This window comes from Mugil cephalus, chromosome 6 (genome assembly GCF_022458985.1).
Source record: "Mugil cephalus isolate CIBA_MC_2020 chromosome 6, CIBA_Mcephalus_1.1, whole genome shotgun sequence".
NCBI lineage: Eukaryota > Metazoa > Chordata > Actinopteri > Mugiliformes > Mugilidae > Mugil > Mugil cephalus.
In genome coordinates, this window is record NC_061775.1 from 12,130,481 (window position 1) to 12,156,898 (window position 26,418).

Genomic DNA, 26,418 nt, shown 5'->3' on the forward strand with positions numbered 1-26,418 from the left:
CCATGTGAAGTGGTGAATTTATTCGTCAGCAGCAAAGAAATGTATATTATATAGCAACATTTAACACGTCCTCATACATAAATGAGAGAAAGGGTCGATTGCCCACGACTCCTCAAATTTAATATGCGGAGAGGTACTATACAAGGAGACAAAGTCTACTTTTTGAAGAGGTAGAACAGCCAGGAGACTGGGTTTTGTGTGGTCTACTTATTATTCCCTTTTGTGGATTATTACACGGTCTTTCATTCGCCGTTTGGTTCGATTTGGGCAACTAAATACTTCTAATACTAGAAAAAAAAGTTTGGTTTGAAAGAGACACTTTCACAGAGATGAACAGATGTTACAAGCAAACTTCTCTTATCTTCAACAAGCTTCTCTGCCATTATCTTGGCTATAATGAGACCGTGATAACATACACTTATTTACAGGACAGGAAGAGGCCTCATGGCTGCTTAGACACCAACAGTGTCAATCGCACTGAAATACAAATGCCACTTCCATTTTTCTGGTGAGTACAGTCTGACAGTACTGTATGATCAGCTGGAGTTTAACAGTTATCAAGTAACTGGGACAAATAAATAAAGTTACAACATTATCATCATCTTGGTTCTTACCCAATTTTTGCCCATGTGGGTTTTCTGTCCCACTATCCATGATACTAAATGGAGCGTAATCCTTGTGGGTAAAACCTTATTTATTGTGCACCATCAAGCTTTGTCTACACAAACTGTCTTCATCTGACACCTCTACCACACATAAACATATTCAATAATTGATGATACACACCTGACTATTAGTCAAGTGTGAATATTAAAGTTGGTATCAGTAAAAACGAGGCGAGCTTGTCATCTGCAGCTTCTTCATGCCGTGCAGCAGCATAAAGCACAGATAACCCCACAGCACTGCACTAAATAGAGCACGTCGTTTTTGTTTTTTTTCACCAAAAGCCTAGTAAGCAACATCACCACCAGTAAAAATAAATCATTGGCATTTTAGTATAACACTAACACACTTTTTTGAAGTTATGATGTTAAAACCACCTAAATATACCTAGATGCTTTGAATCTTATAAAGAAAGGACACACAGATGGTTTTCCAAAGAGTTAAAGTTAAGTTAGTTAGAGTTTGAATGAGGTGGGATATTTGTGAGAAAAGAAACAACAAACCAACCAACCCACATCTCTTCATCTATCAGCTCCTTTTATCTTCTGTCTTATATACAACATGTCCAAGTTTTTGCAAGCAACGGATATGGGCTACACATCAAGACATCAAGTAGGAATCTGATATATTTAGAAAAAAGTCTCAGAAAATAATAAAAACATTGCACATTAATACCGAAAATATTGTGTATCCAAAACTAACTCTAAAATAAGATTGCTGCACACCCTATACTGTAGGTGTATAGTGGTGTTTATCACCGTGCCGTTTTGTAATGAAAGTCTGCATGTTACCATTGTGTGCATGCACATGTGTGAAAATCCGTAATATCTATATCAGCATTTGTGGTTTCAGAGGTTCAGTGAAGGAAGTGTGTCAGCTCCTCAGACAAGACCCAGAGTTTCATTTACTCAGAAAGCTGCTTCCTGGAGACACGGTGATTGATGCATTAGACAAGCAACTGAACCCTACTTTGAAGCATATTGGCCCGGTGATTCAGCACTATTCTGAAGCCAGTGCTAGTTTGTGTGATGGCAATCGCTGTGCAGTGAAATAAGGAAGATGGCATTTTGATTCAGTGAGCAAAATCTCATGGCAGCCATGCGGATGCATGAACCAAATGCATTCCCATCTGTTTGTCTGAGCTGAAATGAAGCTTGCAGCAAGGGATTACCTCCAAACAATTGGCTTTTATCAAGTACCATGCAGTGTTGCTCCTTTGAAAACTCGCCTATGGCAAAACAGCTATGACTCAATAAATGCAGATCAGTAATCTTAGGTTTTCTAACAATGACCTGGTTGATTGCTGTGAAGCTGGAACTGGCAAAAAGCTTTTTTCTAACAGAAGCGTGGGCACACAGACTTGGGACCAGCTGATTGGTTTGCTTAAAGCCTCTAGCTTTGTCAAGGAAACCTTTAGCCAGCCTTTTATGTACAGGCAGCGTAGAAAACACCCGAAGAAGTACGCCGGAGGAGAGACTTCCTGACAGCTCATTTAACATTCTGCCTGCTTCCACCCACTTAATCTGGAGCCCCCACCTCTCTGTGACGTTAGCTGATTCTTTTATGAAAAACAGAACATCATGCCATCTTTCCCTTTATAGACACATTTGCGGACACTTCCACCATTACAGGCCTTCACTGTACGCAGGAGCTCTCAACCCAGAAAGAACAAGTGGTCTCTTCACAGCAGCCTCTGCGCTGCGGCCCCTGTTCCTGACATACTTGAGTCCAGTTGTGTGCATTAATAAATGATAGTGACAGAGCTGAAGGGATTCACGCCCGCCTGGGCACCAGCTGCAATTATAGCAGACATGTCAGAGAGACACAGCTCCACTGGAGACGGCCCAATCAAACACGATGCTGGCACAGCCACTGTCTGGATGGTTGACAAATAAAGTCCCCCTCACACACTGATAACAGAGTACACTCCTCCAGAGCGGCTGGGACCCTCACTGCAAACTCCAGTGGCTTTACAGTTCAACAGCCAACCATAACATCTAAATTTCTAAAGCCTCCAAGATCATATTATAAACCAAACGCTTCATCCTTGCTGATAAAACTTTACAACAGTTATGTTAATTACCTGACAGTGGTAATTATAGACACGCTGAGCCTGACTCTTCACTATGCATCATGACAGCAGTACAGTAAACATTGCAACTCCACCATACGTGTAGCATAAAACATGACTCACTGCACTAGAACAGGCAGAGAGAGACACTGATGCTGTCCAATCAAAATGCATTTGGCAGTGAGTAAACACACCCTCTAATGGAATCTGTAACATGCTGTAACACAGACAAAAAGAAGTTGCACCATCAGGGCATTTAATCACTAAGTGGTCCACACTGCTCGTGATGAGAAATGATTCGCTGATGAGAAACATTCCTCATCAATTATTCAGACTTTCTGCCAGTTTCAACCAGTTTCAACCAATTTCTGAGCGAACTAATTTTCTCTAGTCCATACAATCACATACAAGTCTAACACTGACAAACAGGTCAAGTATATTGCATTTGTATACAAATGGTCATTGAAACTGTAATAAGAAAAGATCTTATAGAGTCACATTTGTAGCCATGACTCAAGCAACAGCACCAATAAACAAAAACACTATTCTAAACTACTAACTCGGCCTTTACTCATCTGCTGAAGTTCTTTTGGTGCCATTAATTCTTTAAATTTTTATGAATTGTTGTCCCTTTATCTGCCCAGCTTGACTACAGTTTATTATGTCAAAGAAACATTCAACCGTCTTTATGGTCTGGTGAATAGAGTACACTCCCTCGTATTATGTTTGTGCAGCCAAATCCCCTTCGCCTTGTTGCTTGGCATGTAATATCATAAAAGTGCCCAAGAGTCAGAGTGAACTAACAAGCTTATAAATGTTTCTATATATTATATAAATATACACACACACACAGTATCTAAAACTTAATAAATGTCTTAATAACTTTACTTGTGGATAAACTTACTGTAGGTATATGAATAGGTTTCCATTGGTAATATGAAGTGGCACATTTATTACCAAATTCCATTCACTTTACAATTTAATCTATGTAATGTGAGATATTTGTTAAAGATGGCCGTTATATCTCCTCAGGACCCACGTTCATGTCCTCAGATGTGTTGTTTGGTCTGACCAACATTATCTCACCAAATGCATAGAGAATGTCATGGCTTAGAAAATAAAATACAGTCTGATAGTCAGTGGCATTTTCTGAACAGCTTTCAAGTGTACCACAATCTTGTGTTTGTTAATTTGACGACGGACAAATCATCATAACTTTCTCTCTTCATGAGCAAAGAAGCCTTTAAGATTCAGATACATAGTTAGTTCTAATGTTGATATTGATGTTTATGAAACTGTACTTTCTTTACAACAAACTGTGACATTCTTGACTTGTTTAATCGTACTTTAAATCATCAAACATCATACATGTAACTCAAATATTTCCCACCACTGAGTACCGATAAAACTATCCAAAATAAGGATCCACTGTGTTCACTGACCGGTGAATGCGTACCTATTCCACTACACAAAGAAAACACTCATACTGTGGATGCTGTATGCACATGATCATGGGGCACTATTGATTTATCCATTTTTGATTCCATTTTCTTCCGATACGTTAACTATCTCAGCCTTTGTCTTAAAGAGCACTGCAGGGCTCCATCAGTGTCGTTCTCTGGATTCCTTTGTGTGAAGTTGAGGTATTTAGTGACCTGCGATAGCTCCTCATTCGGTCGGCAATCAAACGAGGTAAACTTACTATAATTTAGATCATGTATGACACGCTGCTCCGTTTTTAATGAACCATTATTCAATTTAATGCCAGACCCAACTGTACCGGATGATCAATAGAACCTATCTAAGGACTGAGTCACGACTAATGTGATTCATTTGGCTGCTCAACACCTCTGAAATAGGCTATAAAAACAGACCTGCTCAGACCCAAAGACAAAACACACACAGAGATTGAAATCATGCCTCGGCCGGCTCAGTGTCATGTCTTAGAAAACAAATTTGTAACCTCGGGAAAGGAGGAGAAGCTTGCTGGCTGCCCTAAAGGGTGTGGGTAAGGAAACCTCGATGGAGGCAGGCAGAGATTAAAAATCAGTGAATGAGCTTCCACATGATGACATGTTGGTGTTTTGTTTTTTTTTTTTGCGGTGTCATGCTGGGATTTGTTTGCTCGGTCATTCAGAGAGCAGGTCGGCATGCAAAAAAAACACAAACTTGGTCGGCCTCGGCAGCCACACTGGAACAATACCAGGGCAGGGACTGCAGCCACACAAGTTATCTCATCGCCACTGACAACCTGGGTGTGTCTCCACACAGGAATATTTACCAACTTGTGCCATCCACGGCAGCATCACACTACAGCCTGCACATTTGGACACTTTCCATTTCGCGTAACGGGGGTTAATTATTTGCAACTGATGCTGCGTTAATCCCAATAGCTAATGAGGGTTGTTTTTAAACTAATAGCCAGCTTAACCGCGTTTCAGGGCGGACATTAAAGCCCCTTTTAGTGCCTACGTAATTTTACTCTTAAACTTAAGACTGCAGGCTACAATTCACACACACCACTCCAGACTATTGTGCGTCGCCTCGCTTGCTGGTAATTTGATTAAAATAATGCCCTGCCCACCCCGCTGCCACCCTCTCATACTGGAAAACGCCAGTTTCCCCAGTTAAGACGTTTTTGTTTTTCCTCCCTGTTGTTGAAACTCCAAAGGAGGCGCATTTTAAAGACTTGTCGACCGGAGGCGGAGCAGGTGCAGCGGGTTCACTTGACGCACACGACGTGGAAAAAAAAAAAAAAAAAAAACTTCGAGCAGGGTTAGAAATTAAAACGTGTCTTACCACTCTGCTCCCCCAGAAAGACGAGTTTGAATTTTCTTAAAGGGTTCCCAAAGTCACTGCCCACGGACATTTTTTTTTGAGGAGGAAGAGGGGGGACTACTACGGACAGCGGAGGACAGTCTGGTTGTACTTGGTGCGTTCCCACTCGAGTTCGGTGCTGGTTGTTGAAGATGCGGGATGGTGAAGGCGGCGGTCTGCTTCCCGTTCAGCCTCTCTCTCTCTCTCTCTCTCTCTCTCTCTCTCTGTCTGTCTCTCCGTGATGGGAGCACTCTGCTGCTGCACCGGTCCGTGACGCTTTGGGTGTTTTTTTTTTTTTCTTCTCCCCCCCCTCCCTCACACGAAGTTTTACGCATGCGCGTTCTCCACTGAGCGGAGGACCGTGGTATAAAATGACGTCATGCGATTCTGAGGGAGAGGCCGTCGTGTAAAAAATGTTGCTCCTGGTCTCCTCTTTTATCTCCCTTTAATGGTTCGGAGCAGACATTGACACCGAAAACCACCAGCGGGGGTTTCCGACATGCAGCTGTGTGTGGGGCAAATATATGACACAATTTTTTGTACGTAGGAGTGCACAGTGGATTTCATGAACTTGATAAAGAAGTTGTTTGGGTGGAAATGCTTAGATATCCTAAAGTCTATGCTTTCAGTTTGTTATTGACATCATTCAACCCGGTCGTCTTCCTTTAGTTTTAGCTCCATCTCTGGTCTGTTCTTATTATTGATGCCTTTATGATGTGTGTACCTTGTAAGCTGAAAAAATCCCAAAACACAAGACCTACACTATGTGGCCAAAAGTATCTGCTTACCCATCCAAATAACTGAATTCAGGTGTTCCAGACACTTCCATGGCCACAGGCGTATAAAATCAAGTACCTAGGCCAGCAGACCTCTTCTATATGGAGGAATGGGTCGCTCTCAGGAGCTCAGTGAATTTCAGCTTGGTACTGTGATTGGGAACAACAGCATCTCAGCCATGAAGTGTCAGGCCACGTAAAATGACAGAACGCAGTCAGCAGATGCTGGGGAGCATAGTGCACAGGGGTCACCAAGTTTCTGCAGAGTCAATCACTACAGACCTAAAAACTTAATGTGGACTTCAGATTAGCTCAAGAACAATGTGAGAGCTTCATGGAACGGTTTTCCATGGGCGAGCATTTGCAAAGCGTAGGATGCAGTGGTGTAAAGCACACAGCCACTGGACTCTAGAGCAGTGGAGACACGTTCTCTGGAGAGTAGAATCACGCATCTCCATCTGGAAATCTGACGGACCAATCTGGATTTGGCAGTTGCCAGGAGAACGGTACTTGACTCACTACATTGTGCCAAGAGTGAAGTTGTATGTATGGTGTGGGGTTGTTTTTCAGGAGCTGGACTTGGCCCTTTAGTTCCAGCGAAAGTAACTCTGAATGCCTCAGCATACCAAGAGATATTGGATAATTCCATGCTCCCAACTTTGTGGGAACAGTTTGGGGATGACCCCTTCCAACATGACAAGGTCCATAAAGAACTTGACTGACCTGAGTCCTGACCTCAACCTGATAGAACAGCTTTGGGATGAATCAGAGCGAACACTTGGAGCCAGGCCTTCTCATCCAACATCATCGTCTGACCTCACAAATGTACTTCGATAAGAATGGTTAAAAGTTCCCATAAATGGTAGGCTGGCATATTAAACCCTATGGATTAAGAATGGGATGTCACTTGAGGTTATACGCGTGTAAAGGCAGATGAGTGAATACCTTTGGCAATATAGTGCATCTCTGCTGATATCAGTACCCACGATAGTGCTATCGAACCTGCAGGTAATTAAAATACCAATAACAACTGAATGTAGATGAAGACAGATTCAAATAACAGACTTCACACTGACTTGGTTAATTGTACTGCATATATTTTCATCAACAACACCTACATTAGTTTGCACTCCACCTGATCACCACACCAGTATAACATAATGTTTGTGCTGAATTCATTTGATTTACTTTTTGAGTAACAGCGTTGATATCTGAAAACTAATTAGCATTGTAATTAAAGAGTTACATGTCATATATGAGTATGAGTAATGCACTTTTCACAGATGTCTCTGTGCATGAGACAAACACCTATAAAAAAAATAAACTTAAATATTAAGCTATACAGTTAATTAGTTACAGAATATGTTCCCATTGTAAATAGAAACCCGAATAGATTCCATCGAGGAACATGTAATATACAAGGATATTTAACTGTAAAGTCATCACTGTCTTAGATCCACATAAAATGTAGTAAAGAGCTTTATCTGAACTGTCTTAACTTGTTCTGAATAGGTTATATTGTCAAAGCGATTCCAACTGTAAGCTTTAAATGCATCCAAAACAAGACAAATTTCTCACTTTTGGAAAATGGACATCCTAAATCCACCCAATGAAGCGCCAAGTAGGGAAGTGAGCCTACAGAAATTGAGGTCAGCGTAGGCCAGTCGTGACTACGGATTCCTCCCACTGACATAGCTTTGCTCAGCGCACTCGTCTTCAAAATATTTAACACCACTGGAAAGCTTTGAGAGGCTTGGATCAACAGGAAGTCTCAGAAAGATCACAGTAGTCCTTCAGGCCTCTTATCCAGATTGTACTCGTCAGTCCGTTGCACCTTCCATCCCAGAATGGCCAGCAGAAGGATGCCTACGATTTTATATCCCACCTGTAAGCCCAGATACCTGCAGGGGTCAGAAAAATTATAAATGAATGACTGTGATGAAGTAGTACCATATATCTAACAGAGGTGTGTTCGGCGTGACGGATGTTCTAACCGGCTCCTCAAGATGTCGTTGTCGTAGTAACCACAGCCGGACTTCTTTCCACACACATGTTTCCACCAGATACACGATGAATCAATGGCCACACCGAACAGAGCAGGGGCTGGGAGCCACGCTGAGAGGGAAAAAGTTAGATGGCGTCAGTATGACAGCAGTTAAATATCACTGTACTGGATTGTAATTTAATTTAGCAGCACTTCCTGGGTTAGTTATTGGGCCCAAAAGCAGCACCATTTTCCTCTGACACAGAAGGAAATTTCAACGTTAGTAACTGGACGATTCTCTGTGTGCAGATGCGTGTCTGTTGTTCGTCCGTCTCAACAACAGCTGATATAATTTACTTCATAACTGGTAGATGTATTGCTAGTGAGGCTGGTAAGTACATATTTTAGTTTGAAGTTGTTTGGATCAGCTCTGGTTAGAGATGGGCATTGATAAGATTTTACTGATACTGATGCCATTATCGATTCTGCTTATCGATCCAATTCTTTATCAATTCCCTAAATCAAATCCTACTGTGAATTGTTGGTCTAGAAAATGTAAAGATTCTTCTCCTTTCATTTTATGGCAGTTGGCAAACAACTTGTAGGTGCATTACTGCCACCATCAGGACTGGGATGTAAAGATTCAGCAAAAAAAGTATTGATAAGGTTACTGATAAGCATGAAGGCTGATGATATTGATGAATTGAACCAGTTGGAACCGGTTCCTTATAAGAACCAATTATCTATGCCCAAACCTAGCGCTGGTCTGACTTTATCTTTTTCACAGCAGTTCTGCACAGGCACGTTTTTAACAGGCAGCGCACTAGTATTAATAATTTGAGTTTTTATCATTGCTTAAATCAGACCACTATTTATTGGTTTATTTGAATATTTTGCTCAGTTTATTTATGAGACAAATTATTTCCTGTTATCTTTTTCATTTAGTAAATGTGAATATGACTTGGGCCCAGGTCTGGGCTGCTATTTAAGTTTATCATGGAGACATTTAGTTGTTCAGTCTGCAGAGCACTTAACAAAGAGCATTTGAGTCGTGACTTACCTAATACTCTCATGAGTAAAAACTGAATTCCTATGGCAAAGGACTTCTCTTCAAAAGAAACAGTCCTGAGAAAAAGATACAAGAAATGTGTTACATAGATCTTCTGTTGAGACAGTCTTTTGATGCAGTGCCTATGATTATATATCTCAAAGACTATTCTGTCAAACCACATATAACCTGTGTGCTCTCATCCAATTAGTGCAGAGCTAAATGATTAATGACCTTTTGCATTTGACAAAAGTATCATAACATCCAATAGATTAACACTGGTAACATCTGAAAACAAATGCATTTATGAAGACATTGTCATCCTTCTTTACCTGAGCACCATCATGTACAGTGGGTTGTGAGTGAGGCAGGCGACCAGGGATGCTAGAGAGATGACCAGCATGACGGGGAGAAGAAAATGAGAGCAGCTGTTCGAACACGGACCTGAATGGGCAACACTCCCAGATATACACGCGCAGTTGGTAAACTCCTGTATCAGCAAAAAAAAAAAAGTAGAGATCTTTACTTCTCCAACTCAAACCCCTTAATGAGATGGGCAGTTGTCTGTAAGCTGTATGAAGCTACACCCAACAGCTGGTTAGCTTAGCTCAGCAGAATGTCTGTGAACAGGGGACCCAGGAGCCCAATTTGCTTCTGAATTTTATAACTGTTAAGTAGTAATTTAGCTTCAGACGGGGTCCAAACAGATTCTGGCGTTTATGTTAAGCTATTCTAATTGTCTCCTGGCTTCACACTCAGTGCACCAGTGTTTTACATTTAAATACGTAATTCGAAAGGGACAAAACTAAAAGTATGAATGGGCGATAACATTTACAAGATTTACAAACAAAACATTTAAAATGCTAAAAATAAGCCACCACATGTGTCTTGTTAAAAATTCACTGTTCTTTGCTGTTTTTAAGGTTGAAAACAGATGCGTTTTCCTCTTAAAACTATATCAGATTATAAATAATTATAATTAATAAACAAACTGAATACTGAAAAACTGCTCGTCTGTATCCACATGAAGAGTAAAGTAATAATCCTCAGATCTCTGAGCATTAATCCATTGAGCTGTAGCCAGCTCTGTATGTGTTAGTGCATCAGTATTACACAGCGGGTTTACACACAAAGTCAAACTGACTAATACTCTATTAACAGTCACAATCCACCCACTGGTGGATTACTCACTAGCTGTGACGTTTATACACCGTGCTTTTGTCATTTTTTAAGAGCACCTCCTACAGAACACGCTGTGTGACTGACATTGATTAGATATTGATTCCGAGCTGCTTGCGTCTTGTTGGAATATTTGATTGCTGTTGCTACTGGTCAATGAGACATCACACTTTTAACCTACATGCTTCTCAAACAGATATCTCACTGCCCCAGTAGGAAATATGTTTCCATTTCAAAATAAATTAATAAATATATCAACACACGCACTTTCATTTTGTGCTTGTGTGTGGTTGGTAGATATAACAACTATAAAACTGGTGATGTGAGCTGTACATTTTGTGGTTGTTGGGAGTATTAGACTATTATTGTTGGAGAGTCACTCATTTGTTAGGTTTAGGTACGGGTGACATATTGTCAGAGGAGCGGCATGGCCATTTTTTTTTTTTTTTTTTTTAAATTTGTGTGATCAGTTTTCATCCCACACATCCCACGTAGGCACACTCTGCCTTTCTGATGAGTCGTCAGCTTTCTGCTACTGTCACAGAGTGAGATGCAGATGGGGGTGAGTTGATTTCAGGTGCAGAGTGCGGATCTATAAGATAGTGGATCTCTACACGGGAATACTATGTATTTAAAATGACAAAACGCTGTCAAATAAACCACAAATTAATTAATTAATTATACTAACAATATAGGTCCATCCTTTCACAGACAGAATGTGTTGAATAATTAGTATAGCCATAACTCTTGACTGAGAAGAGATCAAAGGAGCCCAGTTTAGAAAGTTTAGAGAAGAAGAGGAAAAATATCCAAGAGATAAATGTATGCTGCAGTGATCTATTTATGAATAGCCTGTTGCTAATGTATGTTGTATAAAGCTGGATATCATTTCACATTGTTTTATAACGATAATATGTAGCCTGAGACAAACACGTGATATTTACTTATGATATGACACCACTATGAATGTTTTCCATGTTGTTTACTAGTTCCTAAGCCAAATTACAAGATCAGAATCAGAAGAGACTTTATTGTCAAGTGTGCATAAATAAAAAATAAAATAAATTAAATAAAGTAGCTACAGTCAATAAATACACACTCAAATATACAGGAACTGACCTTAACCCTGTGGGTGTTGTTGGGGTCTTTGGTGAAGTTGGTGCAGCCCGCATGGCAAGGAGAAATGTACTCTATTTTATCAGAGCCACACACCGGGTTAAAAGCATTGGCAGCGCAGGAGCAATTTAAATTGCACTTGGAAACAGACCTGTGGAGAGAGACAGAGTTACACCAAACAAGCCGTTGGGACTGACGTTAAGAGTTAATTAAGAGTTAAAAAAGTGGTATTAGAAGGTGTCCACTGTGTGTTTCAGGCAGTTCAGTAAGACTTTCAACCTATGTTTTGGCAGTAACTGTATTTGTGAGACTGTGTAAGACATAAACACCAACACCAAACGTGTCTTTGCGAAACAAAACTTTCTCAACAGACAGAATTTGCACAATCTCTGTGCAAATTCTTCTCTCCTCACTCACCCATTCAGGTTGTAATTGACTCCAGAGACGTTCTGTGTGGGGCAGCCCATGAAGAAGAGAGGGACGCAGAGGAGTGTGGAGATGGTCAGCAGGACCGCAGAGAAACGTGGGATGGTCTTCAGAGAGAGGCCCATCTTCTTCATGATGACCCCTCCCAGCAGCATCCCCACCGCCACGGCTGGCAAATTCATAGCACCTAGAAACCGTGAACAGCTTAGTTACCTATGGAGGCCATTACCAGACTTAGGAAAGCAGCCATAATGGAAGCGCAGCCAGATACAACATCCAAAAGTCCGATACCTCCATTTTGACTTTGATTTGAAGTCCTGCAGTACCTACCAACTAGCATGGCGCTGTAGCCGGCCGAAGCGCTGTACTGTCGCTCCAAGAACTTGTTGAGGAACGTAGATAGACCTGCAATCACCGAGGAGAAGCAGCACTGGGCCAGGATCAGAAGCAGAAAGAGAGGGCTCACCAGGAGGGAGACGAACTTCCGGGGAAACCCTGATCAGATACAGATACAGATACAGATACAGATACAAGATTAGCCCACTGCTACTGGAAATTCACTTCATTTATGTTCTAAAACAGTAAAACCTATGAGGATGTGAATCTAAAAGGCAATCTTACTTTTCAGGTAATCCAGTAAAGAGTTATCTTGCCTCTTGAAGTCATCGTTCAAGTCAGTCTCACTTCCATCGTCCTGGAAATGTATGAGGAACGTTTATGAAGGTACAAAGACAGCTTTCATTTAGCCACAATAAGAAGGTTGAGTTCACTGTGCTCTCTGTGTCTAAGGAATCCAGGGGCTTGTATGAGAAACATTTGTATAAAGTCAGCCTATAGAAAACACAGGGAGGATCTTACAAATCACATTTCCCTGCTCGTACTCTTTTGCTTTCAAGGACTACTTCAAAACCGCACAACAAAGTTTCTCTCTCCTTCCACGCCATTGTCCAACAACCAGCCCCTGTTTCTTTATGCTGCATTCATGAGACGTGGGAACATTAGACTGAACTGACAGCTCTGCGCACCAGCTACACAGCGTTCCTCCATTCAAAATCACCCGAAGCTGTCACACAACATAATGGGTGATTTCTGTAGAGTTTTTGTTCTTTTGTGGCTTTTTCAGTCTGATAAATGTTTTTACATGTGTGTTTTTCAGGATTTATTTATTTTTTTTTAATTTTGGAAAAAAGAACATATACAGTACATCCACACTGAAAAAATATATTTTCGTTGTCATCATGTGCTAAAACCAGATTGAAATGCATTAAATATGAAAAAAAAAATGTATTTACACATGCCATGCTTTCACATTCACCACAAACATGGATCATGCATTGTGTTAATTGTGTTGATTTAACACAATTAACACAACAGCCGGTTGTCAGCTACGTTCAGATTAGGAAGTGGGCAGGAAGAGTGAGCGTAAGGAAGGAAAAATTGTTTATCACAAGACATACGATTATCACAGTACTGAATACAGTTAGAGCACGTTGCACATTCTCCTCATATCATGCAGGGATGATTTAAATTAGAGTAGTGAGACCATGCACCCAAATACGTATTATATATATTGGCATATTTTTTGACAATAGTCAAAAGTTTACATATGTTTTTCTTGCCACTATTTATGTCATCATGTTTACCTGTATGTTAAAAATGCTCATTCATTACTTTTGGTTCAATATTTGCACTCTCTATTGTTACTATAATTATTATTATTATTATTTCTATTTTTTATATTTTAGGTAACGGGTTCAACTATTATCTATTTATCTATTAAGTTTGCATAATTAATGCTACTTCTCTGCTACCTGGATGACGTGCAGCTGTAGGCTGTAATGCGATTTTGCTTTAAATAATTTTATATTTCACTCATAATCACAATTTCTTTTCTGACAAAGTGATCTTATCTGCAGTAGACTGGTCTTTTTTCATATGTTCAGCAAGCTTTATAATTTCCCAATAAGTAGGGCAACAAATTACAGTCATTTTAAGATGGCCGAGGGTTCAGCTTGATTTAGATCGCTACAGCTCCTAGTCTTGACTTCATATATAGTAAAAAAGATATTCAGTACAAATGAGTTCTTTATAAGTATAAGAGAGTTCAGTGACATTATATATTTCTTATTAACATTACAAGTTTTTTTTGCACCTTGAGAAAAACTGAATACAGTTGCAATGCTGACATTAAACCAGTAGGTGTCAGTAAAACATGAGACATATCAAGTAGTTAGAAAAGTCCTCTTGTCCCATTGGATTTAATAACAATACTTTCCAACACCCTCATAATGAAAAGTACCTTTTGTATAACACACGAGATGCATTCAGTGAATGTTAAGTAATTAATATGTCTGAACTGTGCTAAAGACGTCTGTAAGTGTGGACTTACGACATGGTCTTCTACAGGCATTCTGCGTGGAAAGAAGAAGTAGGGGATGGAAGTTAGGACCAGGCAGCCGGTGGTGACAAGCAGGCCCATCCACCACGCCCCGACCCAGCGGGGGTCACCAGGTCTCAGCTCCTTTTGGCCTCCTGCAAGAAACAGAACTGAATGCTGACACAGCCATGGAGGGTCCATATACTGCATTAATAAGTCTGTGGCATAAATTCAGGAGGCGTTTAAACACGTAATCATTACCTAATCCTAATCTGTCCACGTCCACATAGATCCGCAGCATGACTGAGCCCAGTAAGTAGGCGATGGCAGGCCCGAACACAGACAGAGCAAACAGGATCGCTGTGAATGACAAGATTGGTTGTGAGTTTGCGAGCTGTTCTGTGTCTCCAAGTCATTTAGTTTTTATGCGTAAGCACAGATTCTATCTTCAAACTCAACCTCTAAGTTGGCTCTGTAAGGTGCCAGCTACAAAGCGCCAATCAGAGGTCAGACTGTACGAGGAGGATCAGTGCAGTTCTCTGTGATTGTGGGAAACAGCGCTGAAAAACGTCACTGAACTATTTTCGCTCTGACATCTCAAGACTGAAGACTTTTTGGAAACATAATGAATGACACAGATCCAAAAAAGTAATTTGGGAGTAATGTTTAACCTTGTTTGAACCCGATATAAAAGAATGTGTTTTTCACTTAGTCACCATAACCATGAGCTACAATCAGACTGATGGTGTTTTTCCAGAAAAAGGAAGTCGACACAGATTTGGCAGACCGATGGAGAGATGGATGACAGTAAACAAAAAATGTAATTTTGTAATTTTTTAGTCACTTCACTAAAATAAATCACTTTTATGTCAAAATCAGAAGATCTGAAGTAAAAATATGTCTCCGAATTAGAAAGTCCAGACTAATCTTGAAACTGTAATTCAAAAAGAAGGATTATTATTCCTACATTTGTTTCAGTTTTCTTTTTATCCCATTCCCATGTAGTTTAAGACACATTAAGTTAATATAACTGGAATGTACATGTGTACGTGTAATTGTGTATAGTGTCTGTATTTCTGCTTGTTTCAAGTAGTTCAATAAAGACAGTTGAAATAAAAGGAGGATTGTATCAGTATATATTTAAATTCTGACCAATATTAGAGAACTTTGATTTATTTATTTGTATTTTCAGGAAGTGAAACACTAGAGTTTAAAATGAAGCTTAAAGTGTCAACGCCACAAAATACTCACTTTAAAATACATGTAAATGTGCATATTAAACCAGATGTGAGTCTTAAATTGTGCTCCTATCATGTAAATAAATCAGGTCATTTACCAATGTAAAGAGGGGAACTGCCGCTCCCAGCAAAATCATCTATGTAGGAGATCCCGAAGGGCTGGATGGGCACTGAGCCCACACCAAAGAGCAGCTGAGCGCTGCCCATGAGCAGCCACAGCTTGTTGGTCTCGGTCAAATGCTTGGTCTCGTCGCGGCCACACGACTCTGGGGCGCTTGAGTTGCTCTGGATTTCGCAAATGTCGTGGCGACCTGGGTGAAGGCAGGTGGTCACACACAAAAGAGAGGAAAAGTTGAATAAATTAAAAAAAAAAAAAAAAAAGGAAGTGGAAAAAGTGGAAGTTAATGACGTTAAGGCCTGTGGACACAGATGTCCAGCTTCTTTAATTTCCTGAAGCTTCTCTGACCCTCCACTCACACTCCGTCCAACGCCAGTGTACTTTGACTTGGGGCAAAATGGAACAAGGGAGAGGGAGACTGTTATTGCACATGTAATGCCCTCGAGGTAATGATAATCTCCATAGCTTTCAGAGAGAGCGTAGAGATTACGAAGATTCTTCTGATTGATGGAAAAGTTCAACTGGAAAGCACCGGCGAGGCTTTCTAAATACATAACGTACTGCAGAGCACCGAGACAAACAACAGATGCTTCCTTGAATCCTGCTGAGAGCTATGGAGGAGCCACAGTAGTGTCCTACAGGTCCCACAGTAAAGCCTCATAAATTGCTTTGACATATTTGTACATTTGCGAGTCGCCTGCTCTGGACTGAGTCACATTAGCTGTCACGACGGTGCCAGTGGAGACAGAGAAGCAACGCAGTGTTTATGGCTTTGACTTACTGTTTAAAACAGAGTTGTATTTGTAGGGCTCGGACAGAAAGTGAGGTAAGGTCAGCATCATGGCGCTGACGGCCATCAGCAGTCCCCCGATTCCAATGATGCGAGGGCGGTGGACGCGGTTCCCGATGTAGCTCACGAACACGATCAGGAGGCAGTTGCTGATCTAACAGACACACAAAGACACACGTTTGTAAGAAGTTAGTTGCACTCAAATCCATCATTTCATAGTTAATGTGTCAAGTACTCGTCCACCACTAATAGAGGATTCTTTCCAATCTCACTACAGACACATTGTAATGTAGCAAACCGCTGTTTATTAATGGGTTACAATACGTGTTTTAAATGTCGTTTTCATGTCTCGTTTGCTGCTAATTACTCCACCAGCTCTGAGCAGTTTGGAGCTGGACAGGTATCATGTGTTAAGCTGACCTTTTCATTTACACTGGCTAACAGCGATAAAAAAGGGCCTGAAAGGACACTGATGAGAACATGATATTCTGAACCAAAAGAATGAGCTGAAAATATTGTTACTTTTAGCTGACAGAAACTACGGTGTTGTAATTATCTGTCTGTTTGTTAATGTGACTCCTTTCACATTACGCGTAGTCATTTGATCTGTTCTTACTATAAAAACATTCGCAAGAGAGGTTTTAAATAACTGCACAAACTAAATGTTCCAGCCTTGTTCAGTTTGTGGTTTCCGTAAATATATTACACTGAAAATCAAGATTCAGCCAAATTATGATCTGAGAAAACTCTCTAAGAAGAATAATAGAATAAAATTAACATCAACACGATAATTTAATCTGCGACTAGCGACCCGCGGTCAAGTGCAGTCAAACCCCCCTCAAAATAATTCACCGCCCCCTGTGTTAATCACAAACAGTCCATTCTTTTATCGTTCCTGACCCCCGACTCCGAGACAAAACTGTTCCAAAATACTGGAGTCCCATTTGAAATGTCAGGAAGTGTGATTTTGATGTGTTGCTTGCACTCCAGTTCCTCCTTTGTCACTGGTATCCTTGAAATAAAGCTATCATGATCTCACACTGTGTCATTGTATGTGTTATTGTTGGCTCCCACCTCGTTGAGAGAGGAAATGGTTCCCGAAGAGTAGCTGCTGAGGCCATATCGTCTCTCGATTGTGGTGATGGTGCTCTTGAAGTAGGCGCTGTACAGCAGCTGGGAGAACTGCAGGAGTCCGTGGCACAGGACGAACAGCTAGGACAGACAGAACAGGCTAAATGAATTATTTTATCAAAGACGGAAACGCTGAATGTGAGAAGGTGCAGATAGACGGGGCTCGAGTGTAAGATCCATGCTGCGTATTGACATTTACAGCTAAAATAGCCATAAATGTTACAGTCAAAGACGTCAAATATGTCTTCTGTGACATTTACAGCTACAGTGGACATCTGCATGTCTTCTCAAAAAGGTAGAACAGACATAAAGGCTCAAAAACAGTCTCTCTCTGAGGTTTTAATTGACCTTAGGAAAGTGGAACCACGCTGTCATGAGATATGTATCCACGTCCTCGGAAAGTCTACCTCCCCCGTGAACAGAAACTAGGCGATTATAGTCATCAGACTCATTACTCGCTGCCATGCATTCCCCCAGCGATAACAAGCTGATTCACTCCTTGACGCATCCGCCTCTGAAGAGGCCGCCTGGCCTCAGTGTCAATTGGGATCAGAGAAGAAGCTTGTTGCCCGAACAGAAACATCTTCAACTCAAGAACCTCAGTGCAGGGGATCATTTAATCGGTACAAAACATTTTTCAAAGGATGTCCCACACGTGAGGCGTGGAGGAGACTCTCTGAAGCTTTATTTAAGGTCGTCAACGTTTTTCAGGCTAAGGACCCCCATATGTGTTATATATTAAACTTGGACTAATGCTATTTATAAGTATATATTATTTAAATAATTTTGCATTCAAATAATCAACAGGTTCACATATACTTTTCTTTTTATTTCAGACATGTGCAGCAGTAAGGTGTTTGAAGAATCTATATAAAAATGTCTAATCAACCAAAGATTTTCCGACCCCCCTGCAGTATCTCCGCGGACCCTCTAGGGGTGGCGGACCCCCTGTTGAACACCTGTGAAGAAAAATGGAAATATCAAAGGAGAAAAAGTCAAAGAGACAAATACAAGAACAAATCTATGACTTACGTGTAGAAACATTATCAAGTTATAATCACATGTACCAAAGATAAAATTATTAGTACGTCCATTTCCAAGTATCAGAAGAACAAACAAATGAAGTCAGAAGGAGTACGGAAATTCAGAATCTGATCTTAAGTCCTCAACCAGACTTTCTTAGGGCACCGGGCTTTCTTAGATAAAGTAACATAAATACCACATTTCTAAATATCACCATTTTCATGTCTCTACAGTCTGGAGTCAGTTAGCTTAGCATAAAGAACAGAAACATTAGCGGACGGTTAGCTTATCCATCAGGTTATCTATCGCAGGCCTCTAAAGTTCACCTGATAAATCAGTACTTAGGAGATAGTCGCCCTCATAAACCAGCAGCTTTATTTTACAAGCTTCAGTGTTAGAATGAATCTAATTAGATGTAACATGTTCAGCGGTGAACTTTTGCCTTTTTCATCATCTCTGAATGCGGCCAGACTGTTTCCCACTGCTCCCAGTCCTTGCGACCTGCCAGGCTGCCCATATCTTGGCAGTAGCTTCATATTAGTCTGACATAACAGTGGGATCAGTCTTCACATTTCTGCCAAATACGTTCGAGTCAGTCAAGTTACAGGTCTGCTTCTCATTTAGTCAAATTAAGAGTAAAGTCAGCAGATTCATGACTTTAGTTTCGCGGGGTCGTGATGTACAATGCAGATTCACATCTCAGATAAAGCAGCATAAATAACACATTCCTAAAGTTCTACTTCAGCGGAGTACGTGCCTAAACGTACTTTGTTCCCAGCTCTGTCCTTAGGAGATGGCAAATGGTGTTGTGGTAGAGCAACGCAAGAATCCATCTGCCGCTCACCACGACTCCAACAGAGCGATGAAATGATGATGGTGATTAGGTGAAGATGTTTTGGAGTCCTTCTCAGCCAGTTACGCAGCTTCTGGTGATAATTTACAGAACGCCGTGTGCGCCTATTTGATTGTGTGATTTGTCTCCTGGTCTGTTCTCTTCACAGCCAGATCTGTGGTTAAGATCAAAGTCGCCCACTGGACGGACTCCCAGGGATCTGGAGGACGAGCCGCTCGCTTGACTGTGGCGGAGGAGGCGTTCAAAGACACCCTGCGCATGGGTTTATTCGCTCGGGGGGTCTCTCGAAACGCCCCAGTGACGCTAAGGATAGGTCTCGAGATATCTGGTGAATTAGCAAAGAAAACAGTGATAAATCCCGGCTTTCAGCTTGTCTTCCGGCTGCCAGGTCAGCTAAGGGAGAGTAAACGATGGCTGCTCCTCAGAACAGTTAATGCCGCTATTAAAACTTGGCTTCATGGTTTGTTAGCACGCACAATAGATGCTTTTACACTGCTGTTAATATATCATCTTCGTTTTCTATAAAAAGGGCTTTAATTATCTAAATGATTCGCGCAGGGAGGCAAAGAACTTCTGGGGGTTAGACTCGACGTTTCGAACGGTTTGTACAAATATCATGCTTCAGAGACAACGCCGTGGCTTCGTGTCAATTTGGCTTTGAGGCTGGAAACACGTAGTCCATTACTTTGAGAAATTACAAAGATTGCGTTTTCGTGCCAGCCTCAATATTAATGCAAAATACAGCCGGTCAATCATATGGAATGAAGCAACGTTGCATTATGTCGAAACCTTTATCAGATACTTCTACAGTACGAGGAACTGTAGTAAAGAGAAGCCGCACCACGTAAACGCCACGTCACACCGTGAAGATGGATTTCTTGTTTATCCGCACTGTTAACACAGCTGATTTAAGCGGACGCTGAAGGTGATGTTTGTTAAGCAGGAGAGCTGGCTCCGCTGACTTGGACTCTCCACGCATTATCTACATATTTATCCTCTCTGAACACTCTCAGCTTCATCTGTCTAGAGCTTATTGTCCCAACCTTCAACCCTGCTGCGAGGGGAAGAATCGAGGGAAGCTCACACTCCATTTTCAAATGGTTTTATTTTAGGGACATGCGTCGCGGCTGTGTCCCTGAAAGTCCATTTTTAGTCGTTTCCATTTCTTCTGCGAGAAAGTACTTGAAAAGGAAACTGAAGTGTATGAAGTCTCTCAGGATACTTAAAAAGAAACTATGACCACAGGATCACCTCCCTTCATTGTGAAACAAACATAAAACAGAATTAAAACACAATAGCCTATGAGCTAAGGACCGCTGAACCAGATTTAAAGCTAGAAGTTTATTGTCTTTCTCACTAAGAGTTTGATGAGAAGATTGATAATGTCAGATCTTTGGGAGATGCAGAAAGTGTGACAAAACTGGAACTGGATGCAGTGACCAAAGACATAAAAACTGGATCAGATAAAGTGACATGAAAAAGCTGCCAGCATCAAACTGTTATAATGTTCAGTTGATGTGGAAACAATGACAGAAATGTGGTAATTTAAATGTATTTTCACTGTGGAGGCTGTAGTTTGTGGTGCTGTTAGACTGGAATTAATTAAACTCTCAAGTGTTTCTGTTATTTAGTCTAACCCTCTGACCAAAATGGAGTTGTCAAAATAATAGAAACTCGTCGATTTGACACAACACAATTCAACCGTACTTCAAACTACAGCCTCCACAGTGAAAATACAGTCGAGTCAACAGCTCCCCCAGTTAATTTGAGTTAAAGCTGGAGACCAGAAGTTTCATGAAGCTCAGGTTTAGTGCAGGACTGTTGTTTTTTTTTATTTTATGTACTGCAAATTGCTGTGCTATGAGTGAGTGAGAAACATATTGTTCTGAACAGTCCGAGATAAAAGTAACATATTTTCTTATCTTTCCGAAAACCTGCGCTCTAAAAAAAAATAAGTCTCTCACGATACTAAAATAAAACTACTGCAACAGCATGATTACCTCCATTTATAATGAAATTTTGATAACAGAAATAAAATATTATACGCTGCCGGGCTAAAAAAAATAAATAAAAAATGTGGACACCTGGATTTAACTGAGCAAATAGCTACGGGTCTCCTATCTTTTTAGCTGGCAACAAGTTATTTAATCCAAGCAAACACACGGAAAGGCACATCCTGTGGTCGTGGAAAAGACATTAGTCTGTTTGAGAAGGGTAAAATCCTTGGCATGGATCAAGCAGAGAAAACATCTGAGGAGACTGAAGCAGAAACTACTAAAACTAGGTTAAGAACTGTCCTAAGCCTTATTAAAAGCTGGAAGGATAGTGAACCATCGTCTTTGAGGAAGAAATGTGATCAGAAATGAAGATGAAGTGATGCCCCCTTCATGCATAGTGTCTACCAGCCCGTGGGGGCAGTTGCTCAGGTCCAGGTTAGGCAACATTATTCCCAAAGAATGAGGTCAGAAGACTACCTGAATATACTGAACAGCCAGGTTATTCTATCAGAGGAGTTTTTCTTCCCCGATAGAACGGATATATTGCAAGAAAACAATACCAGGATTCAAGGGACTCAAATAGTGAAGGAGTGGTTCAAGGAGCAAGAGACATCACTTCCACACACCCCAGAGTCCAGACTTTAACCCTGTTGAGAATCTTTGAAATGTGCTGGAGAAGACTTAGAGCAGTGGTCAGACTCTCCCAATATATAATATATAAGATCTTGACGAGAAATGAATGTAACACTGGATGGAAATAAATCTTGTGACATTGCAGAAGTTTCTTGTTGAAACAATGTCGCACACACACATGCGTACTGTAATCAAGGCTAAACCCAGTCCAACGAAATACTCTGTGTGAACCTTTTTTCTTTTCTGGTGTGTTATTATTTAATACTATAATGACACAATGGAATTATGTGGCTGATGTTAGATTGTACCTGACCAAGAAATAGTGCAGCATACATCTCGACATATGGAGATCTGACTGAGTTTAACAAAAGCCAAAATGTGACGGCTACAAAAGAGTGTCAGAGCATTTATCACAGGATGTTTGAAATGGTACCAACTAAAAGTGGAATGAAGAAGAACTAGAGAGATCGCTGAACCAGATTTAAAGCTAGAAGTTTATTTTCTTTCGCACTGAGAGTTTGGTGAGAAGATTGATAATGTCAGATCTTTGAGAAATGCAGAAAATGTGACAAAACTGGAACTGGATGCAGTGACCAAAGACATAAAAACGTCCTCAGAACGGATCAGATAAAGCTTTTAGCATCAAACTGTTACAATGTTCAGTTGAAGCTTTAGGCTTTGAGCAGTGGTCAGACTCTCCAAATATACAATGTAGACGATCTGGATGAGAAATGAACGCAACACTGGATGGAAATAAATCTTATGACATTGCAGAAGCTTGTTATTTAAACAATGTCACACACATACGCTAAAACCGGTCCAACGAAATATTGTTTCTTTCTGTTGAAAGTGGAATGAGAAAGAAGTGGTGACTTAGTCGCCATAGGACTTAGTCCATGTAGGTCAATACTGTAGCACAATTTGCAGAAACACTGACTGTGACTGAAGGTTGTCCGACTAGTTGCGGACCAGTCTGAGCATTCATGCTGACTTCAGTTAGTCACCAACAAAGGGCACGTGGGATCATGGAAACATTCAAGAAGCTGACCTGGTTTCATGCATTATGTGTTTCTTTTAGACAAGGAAGACGGGTGGGTGGATGTGCGGCTTTAACCCGGTGAAGAGACGGCAGCACAGTGGGTAGAAGGAAAGCCAACAGCGGCATTGTGACGGGCAAACCTAGCATTCATGATGGAGGCAGCAGCCTTTATAGCAGAATAATGGGCCCGTCCACAGTGTAAAAACCGGTTCAGGAATGAGTAGAAAAACAAGATGTTTACTTGACCCCAAATTTCTTCAGATCACAATCTGACTGATCTGGAAAAGAAAACAAATCTGATCCACTGAGGAGGCTCCACTTCGCAACTTAGATTTAAAGGATCTGCTGCTAACGTCTCATTTCCTGCCACATTTAAAGATCCTCGCTTCCAGTCTGTGCGCTAAACTAAGGTAACCATCTGGCTGTAACTTCCTACGCTTGAAAGTGGTACCGACCGTTTCATCTAAATCTCTTGAAACAATGTAAGTAAATGTTTTCCCAAATGCTGATTTATTGGTTTAGCTCAAACAACACAAACCCCGAGCACGGTGCACAGGTGCAGCGAGGTGTGGAACCTTTCCAGCACTGCTGCATGTGCCTCCGAGCACAGACTTGGCTCAAATTAAAGAGAATTTGAGCTGCGTGACCCGGGTGTATACTAGGTGTAGTCCACGGTAGATAACTTCAAAGTTGTGAGAAAACAAACAGAATGTGCTGATGAAACTGTGCAAATAGAGGGCTAAGCGCTGTACAGCGTGACCCAGCGTCAAGAAGACGGATGGATTTGCGCAAATCCAGTTACAACTGATTTGTTGAGAGGAGTCCAACGAGAATCAAGAGTTCAGCCATTAGTAGTTTGACTTAAACATTGTTGTGAGACTTAGAAAAGGATTCCTGACCTTTTACCTGATGCTTATTCTGAACTACTCCCATTATCTAAACATACAGGTTTGAATTCACACTGTGTAGGATGAGGCGAGGGGGGGGGGGTCACAGCATCAGGCTGAATGATGAGATGATACCTTTGCTATCTCACCGCTCATGTTTACGTCTCGGTTTCAGCAGACGTGGGCTTTAAAGGAAGTCTTAAAATGATAAACAGGAGGAGATTTGCAGTAGCTGGACCCACCGCAGAGACGACGCTCAAGGTAAACACTCAGAAGATTTCAAATTCAAATAAACTTCCCTGAACGCCGTTGCTCAAGAGGCTTCTTTTCATGTCATTTCTGAGCTCGCAGAAGAAACACTTATTAGTCACGCTCCATTCACATGAGGAAGACGAGTCACTTTACAGTTTTGAAAGCAACCACCAAAGCGCAACATGGAGTTTTGCCTCATTATTACTCACAGCCCTGGAACAAACTGTTTCTCTCCCATTGCCGCCATACAGCGAAGAACAACGGCTCCTTTTGGCACATCTAACAGTTCTCCCCCTACTCAGACTATTACTATTAAAGTCAGGGGTGCAGAAAAATAAAACAAAGCTGGAGTTGGATGAAGTTAGCAATGATACGCACACAAAAAAAAGTTCTTAAAACTGACCAAATAAAATAACAAAAATAAATCCGTCACCACTCTCCTCTCTTAAAACTCATCTGGACGAGAAGGAAACATGAAGGATCGGGAGATTTGTTGATGACAGTAGATGAATCCATCATCCGCTGATAACTGATCATCAAATCATTTTCTGGAAAGATGAGTGTTGGAACTTGCTTTGTTTTTTCTTGGACTGACATTAGCTACTGCATGATTAATTTTATATATAAAAACATATGGTCATGATAATAGAATAGAAACACGTGCCGGGGCAACACAATACAACTCAATAGTACAACAAAATGCAAACTCCGCAATGAAAACACAGCTGAATCAACTCTGGTTATTTTTAACGGACGCTGAAAACCATGAACTTTCATGAAGACTACACATTTAGTGCACGACTGTTATATTAGCATGTTTTCTTTTTTCTACTACACCTCATGAACTGCTATTGAGTGAAACATATTATATAATAATCATATACAGACATGAAAAAATAAAAATAAATAAAAACAAGCTCTATTAAGTATTTTAAACCCGGGAAATAATTGAGTTTCAATATATACACTTCACTTTATTAGTCCCCTAAAGGCCTGATTACTACTACATATTAATTAGTGATGATTAAATCTGATCTGAATGACTTCTCTTAGACCTTTCCAGAGACATCTCTAAACTTAGAGCAACTTCTCGAGGGCTTGTTTATCTAAGGTGAAGCTCATCCAGGTGGCGGAGTAGAAATGTGAAGTGACTTGTCTCTGCGGTACAAGTTTATCTGTGTAAAGTGAAGCAGCCCTCTCAGAGCAAATCAGCTCCGGCAGGTTAAATAAACAGCGGCGGAACAAGAGGCGCAGGTCGGAACAAGACATTTGATGGTAAAGAGCCCAGAGAGCGCCGGAGCCTACCTTAATGCTGCAGCACAGCGTCCTCGGCTTCTTCATGTCTTTGGAGGAGGAAAAGAAATGGACGTCCATTAGCTGAGCTCTCCGCATGTGTGTCTGTGTGTATCTGTGTGTGTGTGTGTATTTGTGTCCCCCCCTACCCCAACGGTGAGCAGCAGCGCCGTTTTATGGCTCTCGGTGATGTAATTGGACGCAGCCCACGGATCCACGCGCAAATGTTTTGAAAGTTGTCAACCTGGGAACACTCCGTGACGTGACGCGCCGTGACTCACGCACCTGCGCGAGCGGCGACAGAGGGACTTAATGAGGTTCCTGGAAATGACTGCCCCGCCGGTGCCCACCGAGCTATCCACGCACGTGCGCCATACCTTTTGGTGAAACTGTCGGTATACATATTTTCAACATCCGAGTGTTCCGCGCAGTGAAGCCCCCCTCCTTTGTTCCCTCCTCATCTGCCCGAACAGGCTTAATGTTTTGTTAATTGCGGTATGCGGCAGGCCGAGATATTTCCGCCCCGAGCTAATGAGCAGAGAGACACTGCTGGTAATGAATGAAGCCTTCATCTGGACACGGCCCAGCTACGGGAGGCATGCACTCACACACACTGTTTAACTCTGTTTGAACTCGTTCACAATATTTACCTTTTCTAAATATAAATTACAAAAGTAAATAATTACTTTTTTTTTTCTCAAGTGCCT

General features: G+C 41.1%; 2 protein-coding genes across 4 annotated transcripts in view; both read right to left on the reverse strand.

The window, feature by feature from the left end:
- The window catches only part of rab6ba (RAB6B, member RAS oncogene family a), a 49,171-nt gene extending 43,319 nt beyond the window's left edge, over positions 1-5,852 (reverse strand). Inside the window, exon 1 of one of the 2 annotated variants that reach the window (XM_047587751.1) lies at positions 5,534-5,852. In XM_047587751.1, the coding sequence (XP_047443707.1) occupies positions 5,534-5,603 (70 nt within the window). In that variant the 5' untranslated portion in view covers positions 5,604-5,852. The remainder of the gene's footprint in view (positions 1-5,533) is intronic. The other variant, XM_047587752.1, reaches the window with a different exon arrangement.
- A 1,555-nt stretch (positions 5,853-7,407) lies between these two features.
- Positions 7,408-26,126, reverse strand: slco2a1 (solute carrier organic anion transporter family, member 2A1). Of its 2 annotated transcripts, XM_047587888.1 has the most exons (15): positions 25,861-26,126; positions 25,724-25,761; positions 17,678-17,815; positions 16,595-16,757; positions 15,794-16,006; positions 14,719-14,817; positions 14,470-14,612; positions 12,702-12,774; positions 12,411-12,575; positions 12,072-12,267; positions 11,658-11,805; positions 9,692-9,849; positions 9,372-9,436; positions 8,322-8,442; positions 7,408-8,228 (listed from the first exon to the last, which is right to left on the reverse strand). In XM_047587888.1, exons 2-15 carry the CDS (start codon positions 25,757-25,759, stop codon positions 8,108-8,110), a joined length of 1,839 nt encoding a protein of 612 aa, XP_047443844.1. In that variant the 5' UTR covers positions 25,760-25,761; positions 25,861-26,126; the 3' UTR covers positions 7,408-8,107. The 2 variants fall into 2 exon arrangements, with proteins under 2 accessions (XP_047443844.1, XP_047443843.1); XM_047587887.1 differs by lacking the exon at positions 25,861-26,126 and having other exon boundaries at positions 25,724-25,856.
- Positions 26,127-26,418: the final 292 nt, after the last annotated feature.

Excerpts from the sequence above, each read along its gene's own strand:
- slco2a1 (XM_047587887.1), bottom strand. The coding sequence starts at position 25,810 with ATGCGGAGAGCTCAGCTAATGGACGTCCATTTCTTTTCCTCCTCCAAA. Across the intron at positions 16,758-17,677 it reads CCATTTCCTCTCTCAACGAG|ATCAGCAACTGCCTCCTGAT; the intron begins GTGGGAGCCAAC and ends TGTGTCTGTTAG. Across the intron at positions 16,007-16,594 it reads ATACAACTCTGTTTTAAACA|GTCGCCACGACATTTGCGAA; the intron begins GTAAGTCAAAGC and ends GCCTTCACCCAG.